General features: G+C 42.5%; 1 gene segment (V, D, J or C); it reads right to left on the bottom strand.

The window, feature by feature from the left end:
- Positions 1-1,057: 1,057 nt before the first annotated feature.
- LOC144501965 (Ig kappa chain V region 12F2-like) lies at positions 1,058-26,495 on the bottom strand. The segment is given in 4 exon segments: positions 1,058-2,604; positions 5,046-5,188; positions 8,596-8,934; positions 26,373-26,495. Coding segments are annotated over 4 exon segments (591 nt in total).
- Between the last annotated feature and the right edge of the window lie 545 nt (positions 26,496-27,040).

Genomic DNA, 27,040 nt, shown 5'->3' with positions numbered 1-27,040 from the left:
GAAACACATGGCATCAAACTTGGTAACTGGCTGATGGGTTGGATGGACAACGGATGAGAAGTGCGTGTGCTTTGAGCTGATGTCCCCTTTCACCATCTTCTTTCTTATTGCTTAACTGTATTTCACTGCTGTCAAAGCTAAGGCATTCTGTTTAAGATGGCAGACATGTTGTCACTCAGATTTGGAATGGTCTTGGTCAAGGCATGAATAGATTTCTGTGATTGGAACGTTTGATGTTCCACAGATTTGGCCTCTCTATCCTCAGAAGAGCACCTTATTGCAACTAAAAAGTCATTTCAGTTTTCCCACAACAATGTCAGGATTCTGAAGCTTTTGCAGCCAAATATCGAGACCAATGTTGTCTTCCATCATTTGACTGTCACATTTCCAGCACCATATTTCAGTCAGAGAAAAATGAGCACAAACTAATAATAAACAAATATTCTTTTTCCAAATATCTTAAGGGCCAATTTCATAATAATGCTTAACAATTCATTCCATTTATTATAACAAAGTCGTTAACGAGGAGAAGTTTATTTATTAGTGTCACAAGTGGGCTTACATTAACATTGCAATGAAGTTACTGCGAAAATCCCCTAGTCGCCACACTCCGGCGCCTGTTCGGGTACACTGAGGGAGAATTTAGCATGGCCAATGCACCTAACCAGCATGTCTTTCAGACTGTGAGAGGAAACCGGAGCACCCGGAGGAAACCCACGCAGACGCGGGGAGAACGTGCAGAATCCGCACAGACAGTCACCCGAGCCAGGAATCGAACCCGGGTTCCTGGTGTTGTGAGGCAGCAGTGCTCACCATTGTGCCACTATGCAGAAGACTAACCAATCCAGTCACTTGGAATAGTTTTTTAGATCATGACATTTTCTGCCAACTTCAACCATGCATAAAGTTAAAATTTGAATTGATATAACATTTGAAGATAAAACAGGAGTGAGACTAATTAAGGAATAGAAGTAATTCGCATTGAGCATCATGTATTCATCGAATCAAAAAATTCACTAAGCACAGCATGACAGCAAAAATAAATGGAGACGATTTAAATGGAATTTGTGTCCGGTTCAGCTGTTTATTTATTACTGCTGCAGCATGACAACATATTGTTAATTAGCCATTTATAAAGAGGAACATGAGAAATGTCATTTGGAAGATGACAAAACTGGATGATTAATTTACCTTTGTTGCTAGTTTCTGCTTGGCAACATAGGAATTGTCTGCCACGCCAATGCCTGCCCTTCTCTTCCCTTTCTAGTTCCTCTGAGGGGATCTAAAACAGGCATGAGGTCCTTCGTTAACATATGTAAGGGATCTAATGCTTGTTTTAGGTGGCAAACTGGGATGCCTGAATCGTGGCATGACCCAATTTCAGATGAGGTATCGCACTCGCGCTACAAGTGTGACATTGGTAAGGCAGCAAGGGCTTGCGGGATTTCTCACTTGTCTGTGGAACAGTACATCAACACTTGAAGGCACTGAGAATGCGGAAGAGGAGAGAGGAAGGGAATAAACGAATGTACAAATGACATCTGCCCCACGTACAATTGGGGTGTTTCTCCACCTTAATATCCATGAATTACACACACAAACACCACCTTCTACAAAGCAAGCTCTGCACATATTCTGCAAATATAAAACAAATGGGGCTGGACTTTCTCAGAAGGTCTGATTGCCAGGAGTCACATAGGCTGGCACCAGGACTGTCCGTGGCGTTTTACCCTAGCAGCAGCCAATTACGAGGCTGCCATTGGGATTGCCATCCAGTTGAGGGTGGCGTCTTGCCTCCCAGCACTGCCAGTCCAGTCAGAGAGCTGGCAGAACTGCAGTCTCAACATTACCATAGCTGGAATGGTGCAGGAAGAAGGAAAAGATTCTTCCATGTTGAGGTGCCCTCAAAGAGAAGGTAAATTTTTCTTTCTAACTGTACTTGGTTCAGACAGGCAGGCTGTCTCGATTGGGGAGAAGAAGCTCTACCTTCTAACGGTGACCCCTTAGTCACAAGGTTGACAACTATTGCTGAGAGGAGCTGAGCCCCTTCCTTGGCCTTGGAGAGGACATAATGGAGGGCCCAGGCCTCAAAAAGTGGACTTTAACTAGTTGTGTCCCCATGCAGCAGTGACACCTCCCAAAGCTGGCAAAATGGTGGCGGGGTGGGAAGAGGCCCTTTGTTGGGCATGTAATAAGCATAATTAGCCAACCAGCGGGCAGTTGCACCCCTGAGATTTCTGCCACTGGTGATATACTGTGGCAGTGGGAGGACGTCAAGCTCTCCATCCAATGCCGTCCACCACCAAATTACCAGCTCACCCTCCTCCCAGTAGTACAAGAGAGGTGGTAAAATGCAATCTATAATGTTTTTTTAAACAAACCCCTACATCGCAAAAACGTTTGGCGAAAATGTGCTAAATTTGAAAGAAATTAAGAATTTTACAATTCTCTGCCTACATTTGATCTTTAATAGAAAAAGCATAAGGTGGCCTGAGCTTGAAGTTAATGCAAAATAATGCAACGAGCATCCCCTTCTTTGTGTTCGCACCAGGTTCAGATCGTCATACAATGAGTTAGCTGCTCTCCCAACGAATGTTTTCTTACCTAAAAATGAAGACAGTTTTTAAAAATCACATTCATCACAATGGTTGCTTCAATATAAGGCAGTGGTAATGTCACTGGACTAGTAATCCAGAGATGCAGGTTAATCCTCTGGGGGACGATTGGTTCAAATCCCATCATGGTAGTTGGTGGAATTTAATTCAATTCATGAAACCTGGCGTTCATGGAGGCAACCTGCCATTATTAGCTGATGTTGAGGGACCCTGTGTATGGTTTGTTTCATCTATGAAAATACTTCATTTTAAGATATTTCTGCCTTTACAATTATGTTTAACTGCTAGACTGTTGGGATTAACTTGACTACATACTAAAGCTAACACTTGACTACATTTTAAAACTCATAAGGCATGCTGGGTTAGCTCGGAATTGGCTGCATTTTTAAAGAGTGCAAAGCAAGCAGAACAAACTTTTCATAAGCCAAACAAGTTTTTCATAAACAACATCTGCAAGGCCTGTTTCTCCAAGTTGGGGACAGCATGTGCAAAACAATTTCAATAACAAGATGACGAGTGACATATATTGTAGTTTCAGCTCTGTGTTTGCCGTTCAGCTTTGTTTTTGAGTTCAGTATGTGATCAGTACAGGGCTGGCTCCAGCTTTTCTCTTTCTTTTCGCTTTTATACTGATTTCATTTTAAGTTCTGTTCAATAAAAGAAATTCATTTCAACACCGTACCAGTGCTGCCCTCGTCTATTCAAAGGAATGAATGGACCCTACAGCTGGTTTGGTCTACATGTGATTCCGGATTCTCTGCAATGTAGTTGACTAATAACTGCTCTCTGAAATACCCAACTCAGCCATTCAGTTCAAGTGCAGTTAGGATGGGCAACAATTGCTGATCTTGCCAGAAATGGAGAACCTTGGACCCTAGGAAGGCTGAATGATCCTGAAAATGTTGTTCATTTCGCATTAGCTATCTATATTTCTATTATTTCTATTCTTTAATAAATGGCTCTGAATGAACACCTTCCACTGCCTTTCTGAATTTTCTCTGATCATTGAGGGAAGACTGATAGGGTGATAATTGGTTGGAATGATTTGTCCTGCTTTTAGTGGACATAGACATTTCCCATTTTAATTGGGTAGATATGAGTGTTGCAATTGTACTGAAACATCTTAGTTAAGGATGTTACTAGTACTGGGGTACAAGTCTTCAAAGCTACATATGGGGCAGGGCCCATAGCCTTAGCTCTATTCAGTTCCTTCAGCTATTTCTTGAGATCTCACGGAGTGAATCAAATCGGCTGGAGAATGGCATCTGTGATCATGAGGTTCAACAATACATATGTTCCGGGAGAATTCTGGGGTTGTAACTCACAGATTTCCAGGGTCCTACTGTATTTATTTGACAAATTTTGCTTTGAGTGTTAAAGGGGTGCTTTTCTAAGACTAACAAAGTCAAGTATTGGTTTTATTAATTATATATTTCAGAAAAATCAATATCAATAGTGTAATTCAGTTGATTAGATTTTTTTAACAATAAAAATTCTTCTGAAATGAGAGGGAAGTTACAGAGAATCATTGATATGGGGATCCCAGAATCTCTTTAATGTTTATGACTCAGGTTCTTTGCGTTGAATTTAATCCAGGCGATGGGGGTCTCACTCACTGGATGGAGCGCTGGCAAATACCCCACATTGCCTTCTTTGGGGGAGACCCGTGATTTGAAGGACCCATCAGGCAAGTGCCAGGCCTTCCCCAGAATCAAGGTCCCATGAGTGGAAATCCCTCCCGCTGTGAGCTGCCAGCCAATCAGACACTGGCGGATGCTCAGTATCATCAGTGCCACAGGGACACCAATGCTGGCTTGTGGTTACACTTCCACCAGAGGCTCAGGTTCAGTCAGGGATCAACTGCACAGCTGAGTGACAGCAGGATGGGGGGTCACAGTGAGGGAATCATTGACTGGTGAATACAGTGGGGAGTGGGTAAGAAGCAAGGGCAGGCAGTGGGAGTGGGGAGAGTGGCTTTCAGTGCCACCCCACCCACCACTCTTCCCAATGCCAGGTCTCTTAATCAGGAAATGAGTGCCCTTGAATGAGGATTTCCACAATGGTGAATGCCCCGCCAGTCACTGAGTTAATATCAGCAGAGGCAGGATGAGGCTTTAGGTGAGCATTCACTCCCACCCCAGACATAACCAGGGTGCAGTTAGGAAGATAGTGAGGTCCTCGCCCACCACCCCCCTGCCTAATTCAGTGCCTTGGTGAGGACATTGAATTTTGCCCTATCCAAACTAGATGAAAGCGGACATCCAGACATCCATTTTTAAGTGGACAATAAGTTACATATAACATGTGCTTTTTCCCAATTTAACAATCTGGATAACTGTTCACCAGCACAATCTGTATTTAATTGCATCAATTTCACTTCCTATTATTTAATACCTATAAATATTTGTTATAAAGAAAGCAGGAACTTACATGCAAGAATAACAGAACTAATGCACAAATACTGGCAAATATTGCAACAGTAATCACACAGATCAGGATTGAATTCTTATATGAAACTTCGCTGTAGTTTGCTGCTCCCACAGAACAGTTTGCATGGTGTTCCATTTTAAGCCCTGAAAAAATATGTAATTGTTTTTGACAAAAGAATTGCACATTTTATATCTCTGCATTGTCATGAAATTATTTTCATCTTCTATCATCTTTCTTAACCGAAAATAAAGATGAAGTACAAAAGACAGAATATGTTGTGTCGCTGATTAGAATACGCCAATCATGTTCTGTGTTTAAATCTCTGAGTACACTTACAAGCTCATGACTTCTGCCTTCAAACAAGATAGGCTGTCAATAGCTGAAGTGGAGTCACACAAGTGCCAGCAATGGCACTAATTGGAGAGGGACAGGCATGCCCTCACTCCCATGGAGGTGACGATGCTGGCCATCATCGAAGATGATGCCCTGCGGGAATAGTGGTGCTGAGAATAAACCCACTGTCCTCTCTCAGGGTGACAGCACTTACCCTTCCCATCTTCTGCCAGTGGCCTTGCTGTTGCCCGTCAGCCAGCCTGACTGACTGCTGCCTTTGCTGGGGTGCTTCATGCAGAAACCGGACCTTCTTGCCCAGAGCTGCCCATGAGCTTCCTGTTCATCTTCCTGCTCCTGCGCTGTTTGCCATATTGGATGTGCCCCCAAAAAAACATAAACAAGGAAGTAGGCCATTCAGCCCCTCAAGTCTCTCCTGCTCTTTACTAAGATCATGGCTGAGCCTTGACCTCAACTCTATTTGCCCACCTAACCACCATATACCTAACTTCCTTGGAGTCTTTATAAAAAAAGTTTACTCTAAACTATCTCCTTTCATTCAAGGTAAAATGGAGCAGCTTGGGAGCTGTACAAGACTTTTATCTGAGTCTGCCTGGAAATAAATCCATGTGAACATGTACAGAGTCTGGCCAAGGACAAGCCTATGCAATGTCATATTGAGTTAACCCAGAGAAAAGCCCGTGTGTCTTGGTTGCCATGGGGACAGGGGCAAAGGGCAAAACCTATGGAAAATAAGTTGCAAGTTTGAACACCTGGATGATAAGGAGGAGGCAACTGGTCTGATTGCCATACAGGCTCACTGACCCTTGGGGCAGTAAGATGGAAAACATTGGGGAAGAAGACCACAACAGTGGTTGCCCTGCCTGGCAAAAGAAAAGGATTGCTTTTGGGTAAATCACCAGATAGAGTGCGAGTGAAAATGGAACTCATGGTCAAGGAAACAAGGATTGTTCATTAGAGGGTGCCTTGCAGTGAGAAATCCAGTTGATAATGCTCAAAGGGTTGAACAAAGGGGGTTTTGTTTTAAAGGATACTGGAAAATTCACTCTGGTGAGGCAGGGAGAAACGTACCATTAAAGCCAGGAGGAAGTTTGTTCTTTAAAATCAGTGCTGTAGTCTGGATTTCCATAGAGTCAGGGATATGCTGGAGGTATCAAAATGGCGGCTGGGACCCAATTACAGGATTCCCAACCCTATTCCCACGGCCCCGATTTGCGTGTGGGTTGCGATTCCCACACCCTGCACTGCTGACCTGGCCAGTTTCATTATGGGGATAGGTATGACCCAGACCTCCACATTTCTTGTCGTTTTGGGCCAGCTTTTAAAGGACTTGAGGTTTATGACCCCTCAGAGGCATCATGATTCTGGATGAGGGAACCTTTTGAAAGGCAAGTTCAAATGGTTTCACCCATACCGCCATGCAAAGCTATATCCTCCACCAACTACTCCATGGCCCCTCATACCGTCCATGCCAAGTTATGTCCCTTGGTGCAGCACCCACTCCCATGGCCCTTCATACCGTCCATGTCAAAGCCATAAGTTATAGCAAGTGTTAAGAATTGGTATGAAGTTCTGTTAGACATTTAATTTAACTTTGATTAACCAAGAAACTTGCTAAAGTAGCTTGTGTCAACAGTAGACATGGCTGCAGGAGATACTTGCCAGGTTCACTCACCTTTAAGAACAACTGTGTTCTCTGGCTATTGTATATTCTTATTTGCAGGCCTCAGAATAAAATAACTGATAGTGAAATGAATGGGAGAGGATGGAAGACAACTCAAGAAATGATAAGGAAAAAATGAGGTGAGACTGATCAAATATGGCTGTAGGGTACATGCAAAAGATTTTGATCTGGACTCAACACTAAGTTCAACAACTTTAGATTGTGAACTTTCTCCTCCATGTTGACCTCTTTATATTGTTTGTCTCAACACAAAATCGCCCATCTCCCCCACAGGGCCCTCTGCCACTTGTTGAAATTGACAAAAAAACCGGCCCATCAAAGAAAAATAATGAAAGAAGAAACAGACTACTCAAACGGCCAGAAGAATAATTTAGGGGTGGCACGGTGGCTCAGTGATTAGCACTGCTGCCTCATAGTGCCAGGGACCTGGGTTCAATTCCATTGTTGGGTGACTGTGCGGAGTTTGCATGTTCTCCCCGTGTCTGCGTGGGTTTCCTCCGGGTGCCCCGGTTTCCTCCCACAGTCCAAAGATGTGCAGGTTAGGTTGATTGGCCATGGTAAATTGTCCCTTAGTGTCAGGGGGATTAGTAGGGTAAATACGTGGGGCTATGGGCCTGAGTGGGATTGTTGATGGAGCAGGCTCAATGGGCTGAATGGTCTCCTCTTGCACTATAGAGATTCTATGATTCTAATAAAACTAAATTCCAGGAATCTCTGGAATGAACTTCCCTGAGAAAAAGGAAACATTAACAAAGTGCAAAATAAAGCAGCCAAAACTTCAAAAGTACTCGGAAAATGCAGAGAGAAAGCTGGCAGCTGCTAACAGATGAGCAAAAAAGATGACAATGGCAATGCATTTAAAGACGTAATACATTTAAAGTGATGTTGCACTTAAAGTAGCAACCACAAGAGGGAACAAACAGCTATCTACAAGAAAATTGGAGAAGACCCCAGAGAGAGGGCAATTCTCAAAGAAAGATCGATAAGAAATGAAGAGCTCATGGAAGAGGCAACGGAAGACGTCAGAGGAGGCAACAAAGACCTCAAAGAGAAGGCAAAAAATACATCAAACAGAGGGCAAGAGAAGCCTCAGAAAGGAGGCAATAGAAGACCCCAGAAAGTGGTAAAAGAATTAACCAGAAAGAGAGCACTGAAAGGAGGGCAATGAAATACCCCAGAAGGAAGACAATGAAAGATCCCACAAGAAGGTTAATGCGAGAATTGCTGAATGGAAACAAGTCAACTCTTGGTCAGAGTCAGACCTGACCAACAGTGAAGTCAAAAGGATATGGCTGAAGTTATGCCAAGTAGAAATGAAGGTTCCATCTATGAAATGTAATGATGCACTTTCATAGACTTCATTAAAAATAGAAAATAATTTATTAATAAGAAGAACTGTACAGCAGGCACATAGCTGCACGTCATCCCCTACATGTCTCAATACAAATATTGCTTTTAGGAAATAAATTTTAATGAATAAATTTGGTGTCAGATGAAAATTTGAAAGAAACATACCTGACACTATCAACATTGTTCCTTGTCCAAATACATTTGATACTGTAACTTTTCGTATTCCAAACACGCAATAGTAAATATCTGTGTCATTTTCCTGGAGATTATTGAGGGTTACAGTGAAGTTTTGTTTGCTTCCTTTAAACTCAGTACGGTTGATATATGCGTCATGCACCGTATTAATACGATCGTGGACGTAGATCAGATCGGTGGGAACTAAAAGATTTCTTCTTAAATAGATGCCCACAATGGTATCGTCTTCAGATGTAAATCCGCAGTTTATTGAAACAGATCCTCCCCCTTTCACTTGTTTAACAAAAGGAGACTGAAAAATGCGACTGTCTGTAAAATATAGAATTAAAGATATAGTCAGTACGGTCATAAAGCTCTGAATGTGATCAATTATCAAACGGAATGTTCTTTTAAGTCAATATTTATTTGAAGAAGAATAGTGGTATAGAAATAAGGGATTGTTCTGTGTAATTTCTATTATTTCAGATTCCTGGAGTAAAATGGCTCCTTTCAGTAGCTGAGAGTCTAGTTGCCACTTCAGTCCATCACTTCATGGCCTAAATAATACCCTCTGCTGCAGGGAGTAGGTTGCACACCCAGAAGTTGGAGCCTTAAAGAGACAATTGCCTCCCCCTTTAATTCCTTTTTACAGTCTTTAATAACTAAGTCACGCAGTCGTGAATTATAACTAAATATGGTGTACATGAGTTGGACAGTTATAAATCAAGTCCTTGAGAGGTTTTTCTGTATCTTGTAGAGTGGTATAATTCTGTTGTCTGAAATGCTTCCACGTGATCAACATTAATAGGAACTGCAATAAGAGGCACCTCTTCTAGTACAGGCAGTTCATTACTACGTGCTCCCATAGAGATATCAGTTATGTCTATAACAGGTCGAGCAGGCGCTTACAGGTTCAAAAACATTTCTTAATGCAATGCTGACTGCTGAAGTCTCTCTCCACTCCTCAAGTGATCCATATGTTTATGAATGATCCGCCCTGCCAGGTCTACTTGGTACAATAGGGGTCCGGTTTTAGAAACAATAATTATGGGATCCAATTTGATCCACTGCTGAAGTTTCATATTACGGACTTTAGTGTGTTTTTTATTATTGTTGCAGTGGTGATGGCTCATTGATGGGATCTTGAGGCTTGTGTGTTTAACATAAACACTTTTATTGTAGTCTTTAACTATGTAAAGTTCCAAATATGGTTGTGTATGGAGCTGTTCCATGCAGGCATGCTCCTGAGTTCAGTTCCAGACAGTTCTCTGACCATGTGATACATCACCCTGTGGGCGATGCCACTGTCTAGTCCCACGTTGACCCTTGCTCTGCCAAGCACCTTACATTAAAATGCATTCAGGCACACATATCACAATTCAACAAAGTCTTGTCCTGACAGTTCTTTCACAATCCTGGTCTATCATGTATGAAGGAATGGTCATGGTATTCTGTTTCTGGTACTTAGATCATGTGATAAAGTTTCTTCTCTTTCCAGCATTTCAATTCAGCATCTTTTTCATCAACCATTTTATGATATTAGAGACAGAGGTATGCAGCACAGAAAAAGGCCCTTCAGCTCATTGCTTCTGCGCTGGTCAAAGACAAAGTACACAAACATGCTAATCCAATTTTTCAGCACTCAGCACTGAGCCCATAGGCTTGTATGCCTTGGCATCGCAAGTGCACATTTAAATACTTCTTAAAGTTATGAGGGTCTCTGCTTCCACCACCCTTTCAGGCAGTGAGTTCCAGACTCCCACCATCCATTGGATGAAAAAGTTTTTCCTCACATCCCTTCTAAACCTCCTATCCCTTCTAAACCTCCTGACCCTTACCTTAAATCTATGCCCCCTAGACATTGATCCCTCCACCAAGGAGGAAAGTTTCTTCCTGCCCACTCTATAGATGCCCCTCATCATTTTATATATTTCAATCATGTCCCCCCTCAGTCTTCTCTTTTCCAAGGAAAACAACCGCAGTGTATCCAATCTCTCTTCTTAACTAAAACTCTCCAGCCCAGGCAACATCCTGGTAAATCTCCTCTGCACCCTTTCCAATGCTATCACATACCTTCTCGAATGTTGATTGCAAAAGTGCAACTATACTCTAGCTGTGGCCTAACCAATGTTTGATATAGTTTCAGCATAACTTTCCTGCTCTTAAATTCTATGCTTCGACTAATAAAGGCAAGTGTACCATATGGCTTCTCAGCCACTTTATCCACTTGTCCTGCTACCTTGAGGGACTGGTATACAAGCACACCAAGATCCCTCTGATCCTTAGTGCTTCCCAGAGTTCTGCCATTCATCATGTATTCTCTTGACTTGTTTACCCTCCCCAAGTGCATTACCTCACACTTATCTGAATTGAATTCTATTTGCCACAGATCAACCCATTTGATCAGCCCATCTACATCCTCCTGTAATCTAAGGCTATCCTCCTCATTATTTACCACCCCACCAATTTTTGCAAAATCTACGAACTTATTGATCAACCATCCTACATTTAAGTCTAAATCATTTATATAAATCACAAACAGCAAGGGCCCCAACACTGATCACTGTGGGATCCCACTGGGCACAGTCCTCCATTCCCAAAAACCACCCCTCGACCATCACTCTTTGCTTCCTGCCACTCAGCCAATTCTGCATCCAACTTCCAAACTTCCTTGGTTCTTATGCTTTTCTATTAGTCTGACCAATTCAAAAATCGTGTTTTTGCAAGTAATCTCAGTTTCTTTCTCTGTCTGAATTGCTGATTCTTCTGTCAAATTCAATGTTTTTACCTCTTGGGCCTCTGACGGAAATCTTTGTCTCTTCATTGGACACAGGTGAGGTCCCTGAGGATTGGAGGATAGCGAATGTGGTACCGTTATTTAAGAAGGGTAGCAGGGATAACCCGGGTAATTATAGGTCAGTGAGCTTGACGTCCGTGGTAGGGAAGTTGTTGGAGAGGATTCTTAGAGACAGGATGTATGCGCATTTAGAACGGAACAATCTCAATAGTGACAGACAGCATGGTTTTGTAAGAGGGAGGTCGTGCCTTACAAATTTGGTGGAGTTTTTTGAGGAAGTGACAAAAATGGTTGACGAAGGAAGGGCCGCGGATGTTGTCTATATGGATTTCAGTAAGGCATTTGACAAAGTCCCTCATGGCAGATTGGTTCAGAAGGTTAAGGCTCATGGGATACAAGGAGAGGTGGCTAGATGGGTAGAAAACTGGCTTGGCCACAGGAGACAGAGGGTAGCAGTCGAAGGGTCTTTTTCCAGCTGGAGGTCTGTGACCAGTGGTGTTGATGTGGAGATGCCGGCGTTGGACTGGGGTAAGCACAGTAAGAAGTCTCACAACACCAGGTTAAAGTCCAACAGGTTTATTTGGTAGCAAATACCATAAGCTTTCGGAGCTTGCTGCTCCTTCGTCAGATGGAGTGGTCTCTGTTCCACAACACCACTGTTCCAGTGGTGTTCCACAGGGTTCTGTACTGGGACCTCTGCTATTTGTGATATATATAAATGATTTGGAAGAAGGTGTAATTGGTGTTATCAGCAAGTTTTGTGGATGACACGAAGATGGCTGGACTTGTGGATAGCGATGAACATTGTCGGATATAGATAGGCTGGAAAATTGGGCGGAGAAATGGTAGATGGAATTTAATCCAGATAAATGCAAAGTGATGCATTTTGGAAGAACTAATGTAGGGGGGAGTTCTACAATAAATGGCAGAGCCATCAAGAATATAGAAACACAGAGGGACTTTTGTGTGCAAGTCCACAAATCCTTGAAGGTGGCAGCACAGGTGGAGAAGTTGGTGAAGAAGGCATATGGTATGCTTGTCTTTATCGGATGGGGTATAGAGTATAAAAGCTGGAGTCTGATGTTGCAGCTGTATAGAACACTGGTTAGGCCACATTTGGAGTACTGCGTCCAGTTCTGGTCGCCGCACTACCAGAAGGACATGGAGGCTTTAGAGAGAGTGCAGAGAAGGTTTACCAGGATGTTGCTTGGTATGGAGGGTCTTAACTATGAGGAGAGATTGGGTAAACTGGGCTTGTTCTCCCTGGAAAGATGGAGAATGAGGGGAGACCTAATAGAAGGGTATAGATAGGGTGAACAGTGGGAAGCTTTTTCCCAGGTCGGAGGGACGATCACGAGGGGTCACGGGCTCAAGGTGAGAGGGGCGAGGTATAACTCAGATATCAGAGGGACGTTTTTTACACAGAGAGTGGTGGGGGCCTGGAATGCGCTGCCAAGTAGGGTGGTGGAGGCAGACACGCTGACATCGTTTAAGACTTACCTGGATAGTCACATGAGCAGTCTGGGAATGGAGGGATACAAACGATTGGTCTGGTTGGACCAATGAGCGGCACAGGCTTGGAGGGCCGAAGGGCCTGTTTCCTGTGCTGTACTATTCTTTGTTCTTTGTTCTCTTCAGTTAATTTCTCATTGCCAAGCTTCTCTTCTTCAAAATCTTATTTTCCTGATTCAATTTTTCACTGGATATGTTCTTATATTCATAGAATCCCTACAATGCAGAAAGAGGCCATTCGGCCCATTAAGCCTTCACCGACAACAATCGCACCCAAGCCCTATCCCCGTGACCCCACGTATTTACCCCACTAGTCCCCCTGACACTAAGGGGCAATTTAGCATGGCCAATCCACCTAATCTGCACATCTTTGGACTGTGGGAGAAAACTGAAACACCCAGAGGAAACCCATGCAGACATGGTGAAAATGTGCAAACTCCACACAGACAGTCATCCGAGCCAGAACTGAACCTAGGTCCCTGGCACTGTGAGGCAAAAGTGTTAGCCACTGTGCCATTGTGCTGCTAATTGCTTTTTCATGGAATTTGTAATGTACAATGTGCAATGTAAATTTATCCAACAAAAGTTTGTTGTCAGTCATTTCACCTTGTTGTTTTAATGTCTTCTCTCGAGCTTTAATTCTTTTTGCTGAATACTCTTTGTGTTGAGTAGTTCCTAATCCCCTTTGAAGTCTTTAATTTAAAGAGGAATCCATCATGTTCTTACTGGACATACACATTTCACAAATAGTATCTTCATTTCGACTTGTCTTAACTTCAGTCAAATCCTTTTGCGTTCACTGTTGGTTGGGTCTGTCTCCGACAAAGTGTTGACTTCTTTCCATTCTGCAATTCTCTCATTGCCCTACTTGCGGTCTTTCATTTGGCTCTCAGCCAAATCTCCATTCACTGCAGCAGGACGGGAGAATCCCACTGGCGTTAACGGCCAGAGAACCCTGCCCATTGTTGCCAACAGATAGAAGGAAGAGGCTAGGCTCTGACATGAATCTGGAGTGATTGGAAGAGATCTAAGTGTTTGGTACCTCGCACATAGATACAGTGATTTCATCACAGCAGGTGGCTTCCCACATTCAATCCCCACAATCTGACCTCCCTAGCATTCTCCTGCACAGTACACCTCAGGCCAACACTCCCTGCAGCTCCAGCCATTCCTCTTTCTCAAGATACTCTTTCATACGTTGCTTGCATGGCCTATCTTACCTTCAGTAACTCCAGTCTGAGGAAGGAGGATTACACATGAACATTATAAACAAGAGAGGCTACAGAGTAGGTATTCACCTCATGAGTATTGACTGTACCATCTGCTCCACTGGGACTCTAGCATGTGACTGCTGAAATCATGATATACATCACTAACTCATTAGCATAACTATTAACCCTTTCTGCTACCTCCTCAGATCCCCATCTATGCAACAACTACAGACACTCAACTACATTTATTGCTGGTCACTCACAATGCACCTGCTCGTAATATTCCATTTTTCACACTGTAACTTTTTTGCTTCCTTTCCTCTCAGTCGATGAGAGCACAGAATTCCATGGAGAGGCAGAAAACGGAGGTCCAGTCCTCTTGTATTTACCACCCTCACCATGGTAGATTCACAAAAGATGGGCAGAGTGACAGAATACATGGCCACCGGAGACGAATAGATGGGGGACTTCATACAACCTCAAATGTTGCCTCCTCCCTCAATGACAGAGTCTTCGACTGCACAGGCACCTTGAACTCAGAGGGTCCAAAACCCAGAGGACTTTGTGAAGGAAATCTTAGGTGCCACAACAAGGGAATGAGCAGTTTTGTATTGGGGGTGGCAGTAAAACAAAATGTTTAACAATCATATATTAACATTTTAAAGAAAAAGTCCAAACACCTCGGGATTAGCCAAGAAAACAACATCGTAAGATTACACATTTGTAAACAAAAACAAACTTTATTGCACATTTAAGGAAATTAAACTCAGTTAGCATTATCAAATTAAAACTGCATTTTATAAAGACTTGTGTTATAAACGTATTTCTACTTTCTAATTCCCCCAAGAATTTCCTTATCTTATGAAATCCTTAAAGTTAATTATCTCTTCCTGGGACCAACTCAAAAGTCACATCACTTCCCTCTGAATCCGCTCTGATTTCAGTTCAGTGTTCCAGCTATTCAACAAGGTACAAGATGGAAGGGGTCCTTCCATTAGCTTGTGACTACACAACCTTCCAACATTTCTTTATTAATTGCATAACTGTGGATTTGTGGCCGCTCTGTGACCCCTGTGCGGTGGCCTAAAACACCCTGGATTTTTCATAGCCCACTGCTGTGATTTCAAACAGCAACAAAAACTGAATCATTCCATATCTCCAAGTGCAATAAGGTTAGCTCGTTTTCATTGAGTGGATTGCGATAGATTTCTTCCTTTAACTCCCAGTTAAACAAACCTTCCAGTTTATCATTGATTGGGAGGGGGGTGGGGGGGGGGGGGGGGGGGTGTAGTATAGAATTCTAGTATGAGGCCCTTCATTTTAGTTTTACTGTAAGTAGACTAGATTAAGGTAATTATAAAGTGCCTTATATATATAGTAAGAATTCACGATGTGCCTGGAACAAAATATACAAAGGTATTATAAACTGCAACGGTATTATAAACTGTACAACCACAAATTAACCAAGTATTATAAGCTTAAACTATAATTTCAATACATATGGATTGTGCTCCTTGGCCAACTTTGTTCTGAATGCAGCATGATGGGAAACACAGTGGTAGACAGACCAAATTCTGTTAATACAATGGAGCACAAAAAGGCAGCTTCTGTTATCTGTTGTTGGATACACGACAACACGTTTAAATCATAGGCCTGCTATTTAAGGGAGTAAATTCATTCATGGGTAGCAAGGCTGGAGCAGTCTCTCAAGCTGATAAAGGAGGCCCCAGTTCCAGTGAAAGAGTGACTCCTTTCATCAATTAAAAATCACAGATGTTAATAATGGTCTTGGTTACGAGTAATGACATGGGTTATGTTTCCTAGGTAAAGGGGAAGGAACCTACATGGGCAATAAGCTAATAAGCTCCTATTCCTGTTGACAGATGGAATGTTATTGGCTGAGGTAATAATGTGTGATGTAGTGATTGGGCCCTCTAGTCTGATTGACAAGACTGGGTGGGATATTGAAATGTTCAAAATAATATAACAATGTTACCTAGCAATATTAGCTCGGAGAGGACAGACAACACTCATTGGCTGTGTCTCTCTCCTGATGCATGCATTAGCAAATAAATTCCTTTTCATTCTTTAACTATATACTGTCTTTCGCAGTCTATATATTGGTTGAGTGAGATTCAACAACTACAGAGCACCCCAGGGGATACCTGAGAAAATTCCTCTTATAATTTGGTGCTGCGAGCAGGGTACTCACCGGTGACCGGTGGCGAGACATGTTCCCAAAAGGTGGGTGAGTGTTTTCTTTAAATACCACCCAGTAGTTAGGGGGCTACGGAAGCCGTAAGTTGAGTAACTCAGACTGGGGTAGAGGTGCAAAAGCGGTGTATATGTAAAGAGCCCATGCTTAACATGGAGGGGCCAGGGACGGACTCTCAGATCACCTACGGAGCAGAGCGAAAAGCTGCGTGGGTAGAAGGGGCGTTTGCAGAGAAGCTACGTTTAAACATAGCGGGGCTGGGGACGGACTCTCATGCACTCCTATGCAGCGGAACCAAAAAAGCCACGTAGCTAGAGAAGCGTCAAGTGGCTAGACATGTGTACAGACGGCGGCTGGCTCGGGTGCAAGGAACTCACAGGGAGGCATTCCAGAGGTAGAGGTGGGACAAGGCCATGTGAGAGAACTGGCAGGGAGAGGTCCCAGGAGTACAGGTCTTCTGTGAGAGAGAGAGAGAGAGACAGGTTAAATTGGTTGGTCTAAAACGTCATAGACCAAAGAGGGGAATAAAGGGTTAAAAGCAGGACGGACTCGCTGTGTATGGCATAGAGAGAGAGAGAGGATATAACTGTACAATTCATGGTCATTTTCAAGAATAGGAATCCGCCAGAGATTTGAGCTCTGCCATGTTGGGAAAGGAAAATCAATTCCAAGATGGTGAAAACGTCTGAAAAGTTGTCAGGAGAGTTAACCATTTAGGCACACAGTTGATTTGATTTTGCATTTGCCTGTGTTGGTTATGGAGGTAAAGTTGTATAAATAATTAATCATGCAAATTTTGAGCTAAACTGGAGAGATTGTAAGTAAGTGTAGAAGTTTTAATTTAGTAGGGATATTTAAAAGTGATAAAAATAGATTTAATTTTGGATTAATCTGGATCAAGATTGTTGTTACTTTCGAAAATGTATTCTTGATAGAACTGACAATGAAAAGATAAATGGAAAGAATCATTCCGGAGTGTTTGAAGTGAAGATGTCAATCTGAGCGAATTTACTCCGCCCCTGATAAAACAAGCAGAGATTTAATCCTTTCTGTCCCAGACAGGATGGGTCTTTGTGTTATAAGATTTGAAGTAGTTTTAAGACATAAAATCAAAAATCTAACAGAAAGGAGAATTGCATAAGATAGAATGGGAGTGCGTGTTTAATGATGGGAATTATTATACTGCCATAATGCATTCTAGTTAAAATATGTGACATGGATATGCAAAGTAGTGAATCAACCACAAAACTGGTGAAGTAGTTTTGAACACAAAGCACACCCTGTTGTAAATTTTGAATATGGGAAGGTTGAAAGCTGCATTAGATGCCAGAAGGGCTAAAAGGGAGAGCCCACCTATAACACCAAATTGACAGATTAATATGATTAAAGATGAGGGAAATAATTCAGTGGAATAAATGAGAAAGGAAAATGAACAGGATAATAAAAGATACGTTATAAAGGAGCTGATAGTAAACAGAGGAGGACAGAATTAAAAGTGGGATTCATTGGATACAAGAGAGACATTTAAAGGGATTCTCGGAAGTAGAACGCAGTTTAGGTGATAGCTATAGATGAAGGAACAAAGTTTTCTTAAAGGAAAGAAGAGATAAGAGAGACACTAAAGGGCAGTTGAAAGCCCAAAACACTGTTTTCTGAGTTTGGGATGATTCTGACATAAGAAAATGCGCTGTAAGCAAGTTACCTTAATAAAATGATGTTATTTAAGATAAGGACAAACAATTAAAATAAGTTATGGCCTGGGATCAAATTGAAAGGTTTGATTTCTATTTCAAAGATGTTATGAGGTTATAGTATTCGGGAAAAAAAGATAGTTTCCAGAGGACCGGGGAAAGTTTGTTTGTGTACAAAGGCTTTTCATCGGAAAAGGGGTAAGACAAGCATTGAAGACTTCTTAACTATTATAGGAATTTTGTGGAAGATTGTGCCCGAGTGGTAAAGCTCTTACAGGACTTGATAAAGGGAGGAAGGGCTCGTCAGGGAAATATAGAGTGGGGAGATGCAGAAATACAGGCTTTTTCAGATTTGAAGCAGGCTTTGGTGACAGCCCCAGCTTTGGTCACCAAACCGTTACACATTTTTTGTGAGGAAAATGATGGAATATAGGCAGCTGTAGTTGCTCAGCAGCATGGGGAATGATTGAGACTGATAGAGTATCACTCCGCTCAGTTACTCAGTTGCCAAAGGGATGCATCGGTGTGTGAGGGCACTAGCTTGTGCCTCGTGGGCGGTCAGTGTGTTGGAGCCCCTCACTTTGATGGGAAAAATGATCCTCCATAGCCCGCATACTCAGGAATTTACTCCAGGCATCCAGTGTTCGTTTAGAAGCAGCAGTAATAAAAGTTCAAGCTCACAGGAAAATTGAGAATAAAGCACAGCAAGGAAATCATTTTGCCGACCAGGCAGCAAAGGCCTTAGTAAAACAGGACTGGGAGTGGACACAGCCTGTAGGATTAGCAGTTGTAGCAGTTGAGGACAATCCAGATATTGATGTAAAACAAGTGCAGGAACAAGCAGATGAAGAGGAAAAGGAGTAATGGAAAAAAGATGGAGGATGATGAGGTCATGATGGAATATGGAGGAGAGAAGGGAAAATAATAGTTCCTAAAGTAAACAGCATTCGCTGCTGAAGATTTATCACGGAACAGCACACACGAGCAGGGACAGAATGCTTGATTTATTGAAGAAATGTTAGTATTGTCAGAGGTGTCTGCAGTGCACCCTAGTGGTGGCAGGACATCCCTGCAAGATTAAAATGGGAAGTCAACCCAGACCCAAAGGACCCTGGGAAAATTTACAAATGGATGTTACAGGGCCGTTACCACGGGTACAGGGAAAGCGTCCTGTTTAGTAATTGTAGACCAATGGGTTGAAGCATTCCCATGTAAAGATGCCACAGCTTCAACAGTAGCTGTGATATTACCAAATGAGATAATTCCCAGGTGGGGAATGCCTCTTCAGCTGGATTCTGATCAGGGAACTCATTCACGGGCAGAGTTTTGAAAGAGATCTGTCGTATGTTGGGAATAAAGCAGAGGTTTCACATACCATATCACTCTCAGAGTTGAGGGATGGCGGAGAGGGTGAATTGAATATGGAGGGATCCAATACACAATCTACATTTTCTCAAAAAGCAGGTGATCACGCAACAGCAGCATGGAGATTGGACTAAATTGGCAGGAGATAAGGTAATGGTGAAACTCATGACAGACAAAAAGGGGCTAGCAACTTGCCGGGAAGGGTCTTTTGATGTGGTGGTTACAGGGCAGACATGTGCCCTAATTGATGAGAAGTGCGGCCTGCCCTGGAGACACTGGACTCAGTTAAGGCTGTACCCTGGTGGTAAGCCCCAAGATAGCGAACCTGACCCAGCGACTGAATGATTTAATATAATAGTAGAAGTGGAGAGAATCTGATTGGACCGAATTTATTCTGATTGCTAAATTTAAGGTCACGAGGCCATCTGGATTCTATTACAGATTATGCACACAGAAGATCTCTGACCTGCCACAGCTACAATCAAGGCACAGCTCCAATAAAGATTGACCGGACATCCCCCAACGCAGAAACAAGTCAAGTGGCGAGTGCGTGCAAAGTGTGGCGCGGTGATTGTGCAAGTTTCGTAAACAAGCTGTATGATTACCTGACATTGATCAACAATTGTGTTTGATTGGAAGACAGAAGTTGCAGAGACTGCTATAATGAATGCATGTGATTATATCTTTTTAATATTGAATGTACAGATTTTGACTCAGGTGGGACCAGCAACTGAGGTTCTTCAGCGTTCCCCTCGGGAGGTACATGTTAATACTTATATATGGGCACACACATATGCTAGATTGACTAGCACATTGTTCACACATCCCCATACATGCAGGAGGGGGAATCAGTAGAGAGGTAAGGAAAGAATTTCTTAACAGTGAGTCTTGTGCAGGGAAGTTAGGTCATATAAACATATGTACACCTATCTATAACCTCGGGGAACCAGCTCCTAGTTTAGTTTTAAAACAGCCAACACCAAAACCAAAAGGGATATATTGTGCTAGAAATATGGAAGGCCAAGGGGAGAACTTGGGCATGAGTGAATGTGAACACATGGTAGATTGAACCATGTGGCTATGCCTGAGTCCACCCAGTAATGACCAATCTTGCAATATTTCTTATTGCTTTAGAGGAGGAAACACTTACCCAACTCTCAATGGAACATATTGGATTTGTGGGGATAGGGCATATCCTTGGCTCCCTGTCGGATGGAAGGTGTCATGTTACCTTGGATATGTAATCCCATACATATATCACACTCCTAAACTCCCTCCTCTGCCAAGATATCGACAGGCTGTTACAGAAACAGAATGGTTCTTTGGCATATTATTTCCCCAATATGGAGTAGCTAAAGCGATGCGTGAATTTCTGGTTCTACACTCCATTTTGGAACAAGTCACCAATGATACAGCAACTGCCCTTGCTAAGGTTAATGATGAGATAGTAGCCATGCGCACTGTGGTACTTCATCACAGATTGGCATTGGATTAAGTCTTGGCGACAAGGGGTGGGACTTGTGCAGTGATTAGATCAGGGTGTTGCACGGACATACTAGATAGTTCAGAAAACATAACTAATCTGGTTAATCATAGCAGGAAAGAGGTGGAGAAACTCAAAGACCTTGAACCATTTACCTTCGGTAGTTAGGCTCCTTGGGAACATCAATCCTACAAGGGATTGCAATATTCTTCATGGTGATCTTGGCACTGATGGTGTTTGTCAATGTAGTTAAGTGTGCCTGTGCAAGGTTGTCCAAGTCCACAGAAGGGGTAGTACCAGTGATGGCAGTGAAGTTGAGCAAGCAAGGATACGAAGGGACCAGTCTTCCTTCAGGACACAGGAACAAGTATTGGGACACTTCTATTTAGTGGCTTTATCTTAGGCTATAGCCAAGGGCCAAAAGCAGGGACTGATGGGGGGTAGTATAGAATTCTAGTATCAGGCCATTCATTTTAGTTTTGCTATAATAAATAGACTAGGTTAAGGTAATTACAAAGTGCCTTTTATGTATAATAAGAATTCACAATGTGCCTGAAACAAAACATACTACAAAGGTATTATAAACTGCAAAGATATTATAAACTGTGCAACCACAAATTAACCAAGTATTGTAAGCTTAAACTGTAATTTCAATATATATGTATTGTGCGCCTTGGCACACTTCGTTCTGAATGCAGCATGATGGGAAACATAGTGGTAGACAGACTAAATTCTGTTAATACAATGGAGCACAGAAAGGCAGCTTCTCATATCTGTTTTTGGATACACAAAAACAAGTTTAATCATAGACCTGCTATTTAAGGGAGTAAATTTGTTCATGGGTAGCAAGGCTGGAGCAGTCTCTCAAGCTGAGAAAGGATGCCCCAGTTCCAGTGAAAGAGTGACTCCTTTCACCAATTAAAAATCACAGATGTTAATAATGGCCTTGGTTACTGGTAATGATATGGGTTAGGTTTCCTAGGTAAAGGGAAAGGAATCTACATGGACACTAAGTTAATAATCTCCTATTCCTGTTGACAAGTGGAATGTTATTGGCTGAGGTAATAATGTGTGATGTAGTGATTGGGCCCTCTAGTCTGATTGACAAGACTGGGTGGGATATTGAAATACTCAGAATAATATAATAATTTTACCTAGCAATATTAGCTCGGAGTCGACAGTCAACCCTCATTGACTGTGTCTTTCTCCTGATGCATGCATTAGCAAATAAATTCCTTTTCATTCTTTAACTATACACTGTCTTTCGCAGTCTATGTATTGGTTGAGTGAGATTCAACAACTACAGAGCACCCCAGGGGATACCTAAGAAAATTCCTCTTACAATCATGTTCCAGTATATTATGAAGTTTAAGACAGTAACTTAAAATTTTGTTTGCGAACAGACTATTAAAATGGCTGCTGCAAATCATGTGAATGTTTTGCATTTTTAGCTCTAAATAGTCCTGAAGCTCATACAAATATCTAAATAAATATTACACATTCACAATTTCGCGGTCATCTGGGGAATTCACACATCCTCATGTTTGAGTCTGGATGATCATGAACAGAACTATAACATTCCAACAAGCCCATGTTTCTGTTTCACCATGAACAGAAGAAACAGCTGAATTCAATGGGTGGATTTTCTGACCGTGTTCACCCCAAAATTGGAAAATCTCACCCAAGGTCAATGGACCTTTGCATGGTCCGCACCCTCGCCCGCTGAGATTCCCTTGGTGGACGAGACGGGAAAACTGCCCCCAATGTGTGTACACCCTCAACCTTCCATTGCAATATGACGACCCCCTCATCCAAACAAGGCTGGATGAATTTCAAACAACAATGCAAGAGATATAATCAACGTGCCACCCCTTTTTGTCAAAAAGGGACTTTGAACCTGTACACGCCACGTGATGAGGAAGCTATTTTGATGGCTGCTAAAACAGCAAGAAGTCGTTGTGTGCACAGAATTTCAGCAGAAAACCATTAAACCCTCTAAATGTCATTCAAGCAACCAGGGTATACCCGAAAGTGGGAGATTGACTCTTCTCAATCCAAGCCAAATTTGTGTTCTGCCATTCAGTGAGATCAAGGTTGATCTGCATCTTAACTGCATCCACATCTCTTGGCTCCATATTCATTTACTCCCTTACCCATCCAAAATCTATCGACCTCAGATCTTAAACTATTAATTAAGCTCGTGCTTACTGCTTTTTGTAGGTGAGAATCCAACATTTGTCATGAGCATGCAAAATAGGAACAGAAAGTAGACCATTTGACCCCTTGAGCCTTTTCAGCCATTCAACAAGATCGTGGTTGGTCTCTTTGTGTTTCAAGTTCCTCATTCCCAACTACCCCCAGTAGCATTTAGTTCTCTGGCCTCTTGCAAGATCTTAAAATCTTGCAAGATTCTGGGCGGAATTCTCTCAAAAGAATTCTAAGTGCCGAATTTGCGTGAAAACTGGAGTAATTCACACTGTTTTTTCCAGAGAAGAATCTCCCACACTCTGTGCACTGCAGAGGCCACTGTCCCATGCCCCATGTACCTTGTCCCTTGGGCAGTGCCGGGGGCACAGGCTGGCACTGCCAGCGTGCCAATGCCCAGGGGGCACCCCCACCCCACCGCCCGACCACCGTGCATCTAGGGGGCCCCGATTGCACCCCCTTCACTCCAGCGGGGTTGGGCCACTGGTTCCATATTAGTGGTGAGCTACTGTAATCCTCACTGGAGTGGAATACTCTGGCGGGGTAGGAGATGCTAGCGGGCCTGGAGACTTCAGTCCTGTGCCCGCTAATCGTATTTAAATTCTATTACAATGACCATGTAAGTGACCTTTGCAGCTCCCTGCCAATTTCCAGCACAGAGCAAACACCACCGGAAGTCCGGCGCTGGGAGATGCAAGTGGGACGTGAATGCTTGCGCAACCTCATGAATCGTTCGGTGTGAGAATCTCCCAGCCCACTGCGCTTCATTTGTAGTGCAGTGGGATGGGAGAATCGCGGTCTCTATCTATCTCTGCCTTGAAAATATTCAGTGACCCATCTTCCAATGTGTTCTGAGGCAAAGAGGTCCAAAATCACACAAACATCTGAGAGCAAAAGTTTTTCTTCATCTCTGTCCGAAAAGGCTGACCCTTAATTTTAAAACAGTGCCCCTTAGTTCTGGACTCACCCACAAAAGGAAACATCCTGTCCACATCGACCTTGTCAGGATCAGCCTGAATCTTATATAGCTTAATCAAGTCACCCCTCACTCATCTAAACTCCAATGAAAACAAGCCAAGTCTATTCAACCTATCCTATCCTTCTACTCTGCGCATGAAGAAACATTTCCTAACTTTTCTCTTGAATAGTTTGGCTCTGATTTTATGCAACGCAAACTTGTCTTGGACTTTCTCAACAACAGGAAAAGTTTCTCTCTAACTTAATAGTTGTTCTCAAAATCCGAAAGACCCTCAATCAAATAACCAAATATCAATAAGCTAATATTGGATGTCTCTAATCGCAAACAATAGATCTGAAAATTAACCATTGAAGCATTAAAATATGAGAATATTAAAAATTGCTTAGTTTATGAAACCTGGTTTTGTGAAGGGTAGGTCGTGCCTCACAAACCTTATTGAGTTTTTTAAGAAGGTGACCAAAGAGGTGGATGAGGGTAAAGCGGTTGATGTGGTGTATATGGATTTCAGCAAAGTGTTTGATAAGGTTCCCCATGGTAAGCTTTTGCAGAAAATACGGGCACATGGGATTGAGGGTGATTTCGTGGTTTGGATCAGGAATTGGCTAGCTGTAAGAAAACAGAGGGTGGTGGTTGATGGGAAATATTCATCCTGGAGTTCAGTTACTAGTGGTTTTCCGCAAGGATCTGTTTTGGGGCCACTGCTGTTTGTCATTTTTATTAATGACCTGGATGAGGGCGTGGAAGGATGGATTAGTAAATTTGCGGATGACACTAAAGTCGGTGGAGTTGTAGACAGTGCGGAGGGAAGTGGCAGGTTACAGAGGGACACAGATAAGCTGCAGAGCTGGGCTGAGAGGTGGCAAATGGAGTTTAATGTGGAAAAGTGTGAGGTGATTCACTTTGGAAGGAGTAACAGGAATACAGAGTTCTGGGCTAATGGTAAGATACTTGGTAGTGTGGATGAACAGAGGGATCTGGGTGTCCATGTGCATAGATCCCTGAAAGTTGGCACCCAGATTGATGGGTTGTTAAGAAGGCGTACGGTGTGTTAGCTTTTATTGGTAGAGGGATTGAGTTTCGGAGCCAGGAGGTCATGCTGCAACTGTACAAAACTCTGGTGCGGCCGCATTTGGAGTATTGCGTACAGTTCTGGTCGCCGCATTACAGGAAAGATGTGGAAGTGTTGGAAAGGGTGCAGAGGAGATTTACCAGGATGTTGCCTGGTATGGTGGGAAAATCGTATGAGGAAAGGCTGAGGGGCTTGAGGTTGTTTTCGTTAGAGAGAAGAAGGTTAAGAGGTGACTTAATAGAGGCATACAAGATGATCAGAGGATTAGATAGGGTGGACAGTGAGAGCCTTTTTCCTCGCATGGTGATGGTTAGCATGAGGGGACATAGCTTTAAATTGAGGGGTGAGAGATATAGGACAGATGTTAGAGGTAGGTTCTTTACTCAGAGAGTAGTAAGGGCGTGGAATGCCCTGCCTGCAGCAGTAGTGGACTCGTCAACATTAAGAGCATTCAAATGGTTATTGGATAAACATATGGATGATATTGGAATAGTGTAGATTAGAGGGGCTTTAGATTGGTTCCACTGGTCGGCACAACATCGAGGGCCGAAGTGCCTATACTGCGCTGTAGTGTTCTTTGTTCTATGTTCTATGGTTGCTCAATATCTGCTGAATGCAATTTTCATATTTAATAAGCTATCACCACATCACCCCGCCCCCCCCCCCCCCCCTCCCTCAGGTTGGTCGCATCAAGTCCTTTGTTTAAACTTCTGAATTACGTGGAGATACTCATTCGTTCAATGCTGTTCTGGCAAGTATTTTAATTATACTACTTTACTTTTACTATCTAAGTAACAATTACTTTGATGCATTTGTTTCATCATTCTAAACTTAAATCAAAACGACAATTAAAGGTATCACATTGCCACATAAAAGAACAATAGCTTGCATTTCTATGAATTACTTCTAACATAGAAATACATTAGAATGTTATGCAATGCTCTACAGAGTGGTAAGGAACTTGAACACCAAGAGAGCAGTCAGCAGAGATTAGGCAAAGTGTGATTAGAGGAGTTAAATTTCAAGGAGAATTTTAAACCTGAAGTTAGAAGGGGAGGCAGATGTTTCATAGGAGAATTTCAAAGACAAATTGAGTGTCTCAGGCAATTTTAGTCTAGTCTAGTATATATTATAAAGTGGATCTTCAGAATTATTTTTATGCTGAAGATATGCCAGCATTTGTACCAATAAACTCCCATTGTCAAACATTTCAAAGATTTCACAGAAAAGCCATGTCCTACCTGCAGCAATCACAAGAACAAAAAGAATCTGAAGAAGGTGGAATATTTGTACAGCCATGCTTGATGTCCGCAGTTTACTTCTCTCAAGACATTACAGAATGCACTGATACACTTCCATCTAAACTTGCGCTGGTGTCAGTCCAACCCACAGAACAGAAACCACATCACATTTCCCTTGAATGTTTATGGGAAAAACAAGCCTTAATATTCCATCCTCTGCTGGTAGCAATGCTTGTGTCTCATTACAACTGAAACCAATGCGTGTTGATGTAATTAAGTGCAAAGACTCAAAAGCTTATTTTATGAAAACAATATATGGTTTTGTAACTTTTAGTAAACATTCTAACTAATTCAATAAATCAGTTTGTGGACTAAACATAGTATGTTGAGAGCAGTTAGTAAAATTAGAGTATCTTAGGCCTTATTCATAAGAACATTGAGTACAAGAGTAAGGGGGTCATCTTGAACTTGAATAAGACACTGGTTAGGTCTCATCGGCACTACTGTGACCAGTTCTGGGTGCCAGTTCTGGCCTTTGGAGAGAGTCATGATGCGGAGATGCCAACATTGGACTGGGGTAAACACAGTAAGAGTTTTAACAACACCAGGTTAAAGTCCAACAGGTTTATTTGGTAGCAAATGCCATTAGCTTTCGGAGCGCTGCTCCT

The sequence above is a fragment of the Mustelus asterias genome, chromosome 12 (assembly GCF_964213995.1).
Source record: "Mustelus asterias chromosome 12, sMusAst1.hap1.1, whole genome shotgun sequence".
NCBI classification, from domain to species: Eukaryota; Metazoa; Chordata; class Chondrichthyes; order Carcharhiniformes; family Triakidae; genus Mustelus; species Mustelus asterias.
The sequence above is the reverse complement of the archived record's forward strand: the minus strand, read 5'-3'. Positions and strand labels throughout refer to the sequence as shown.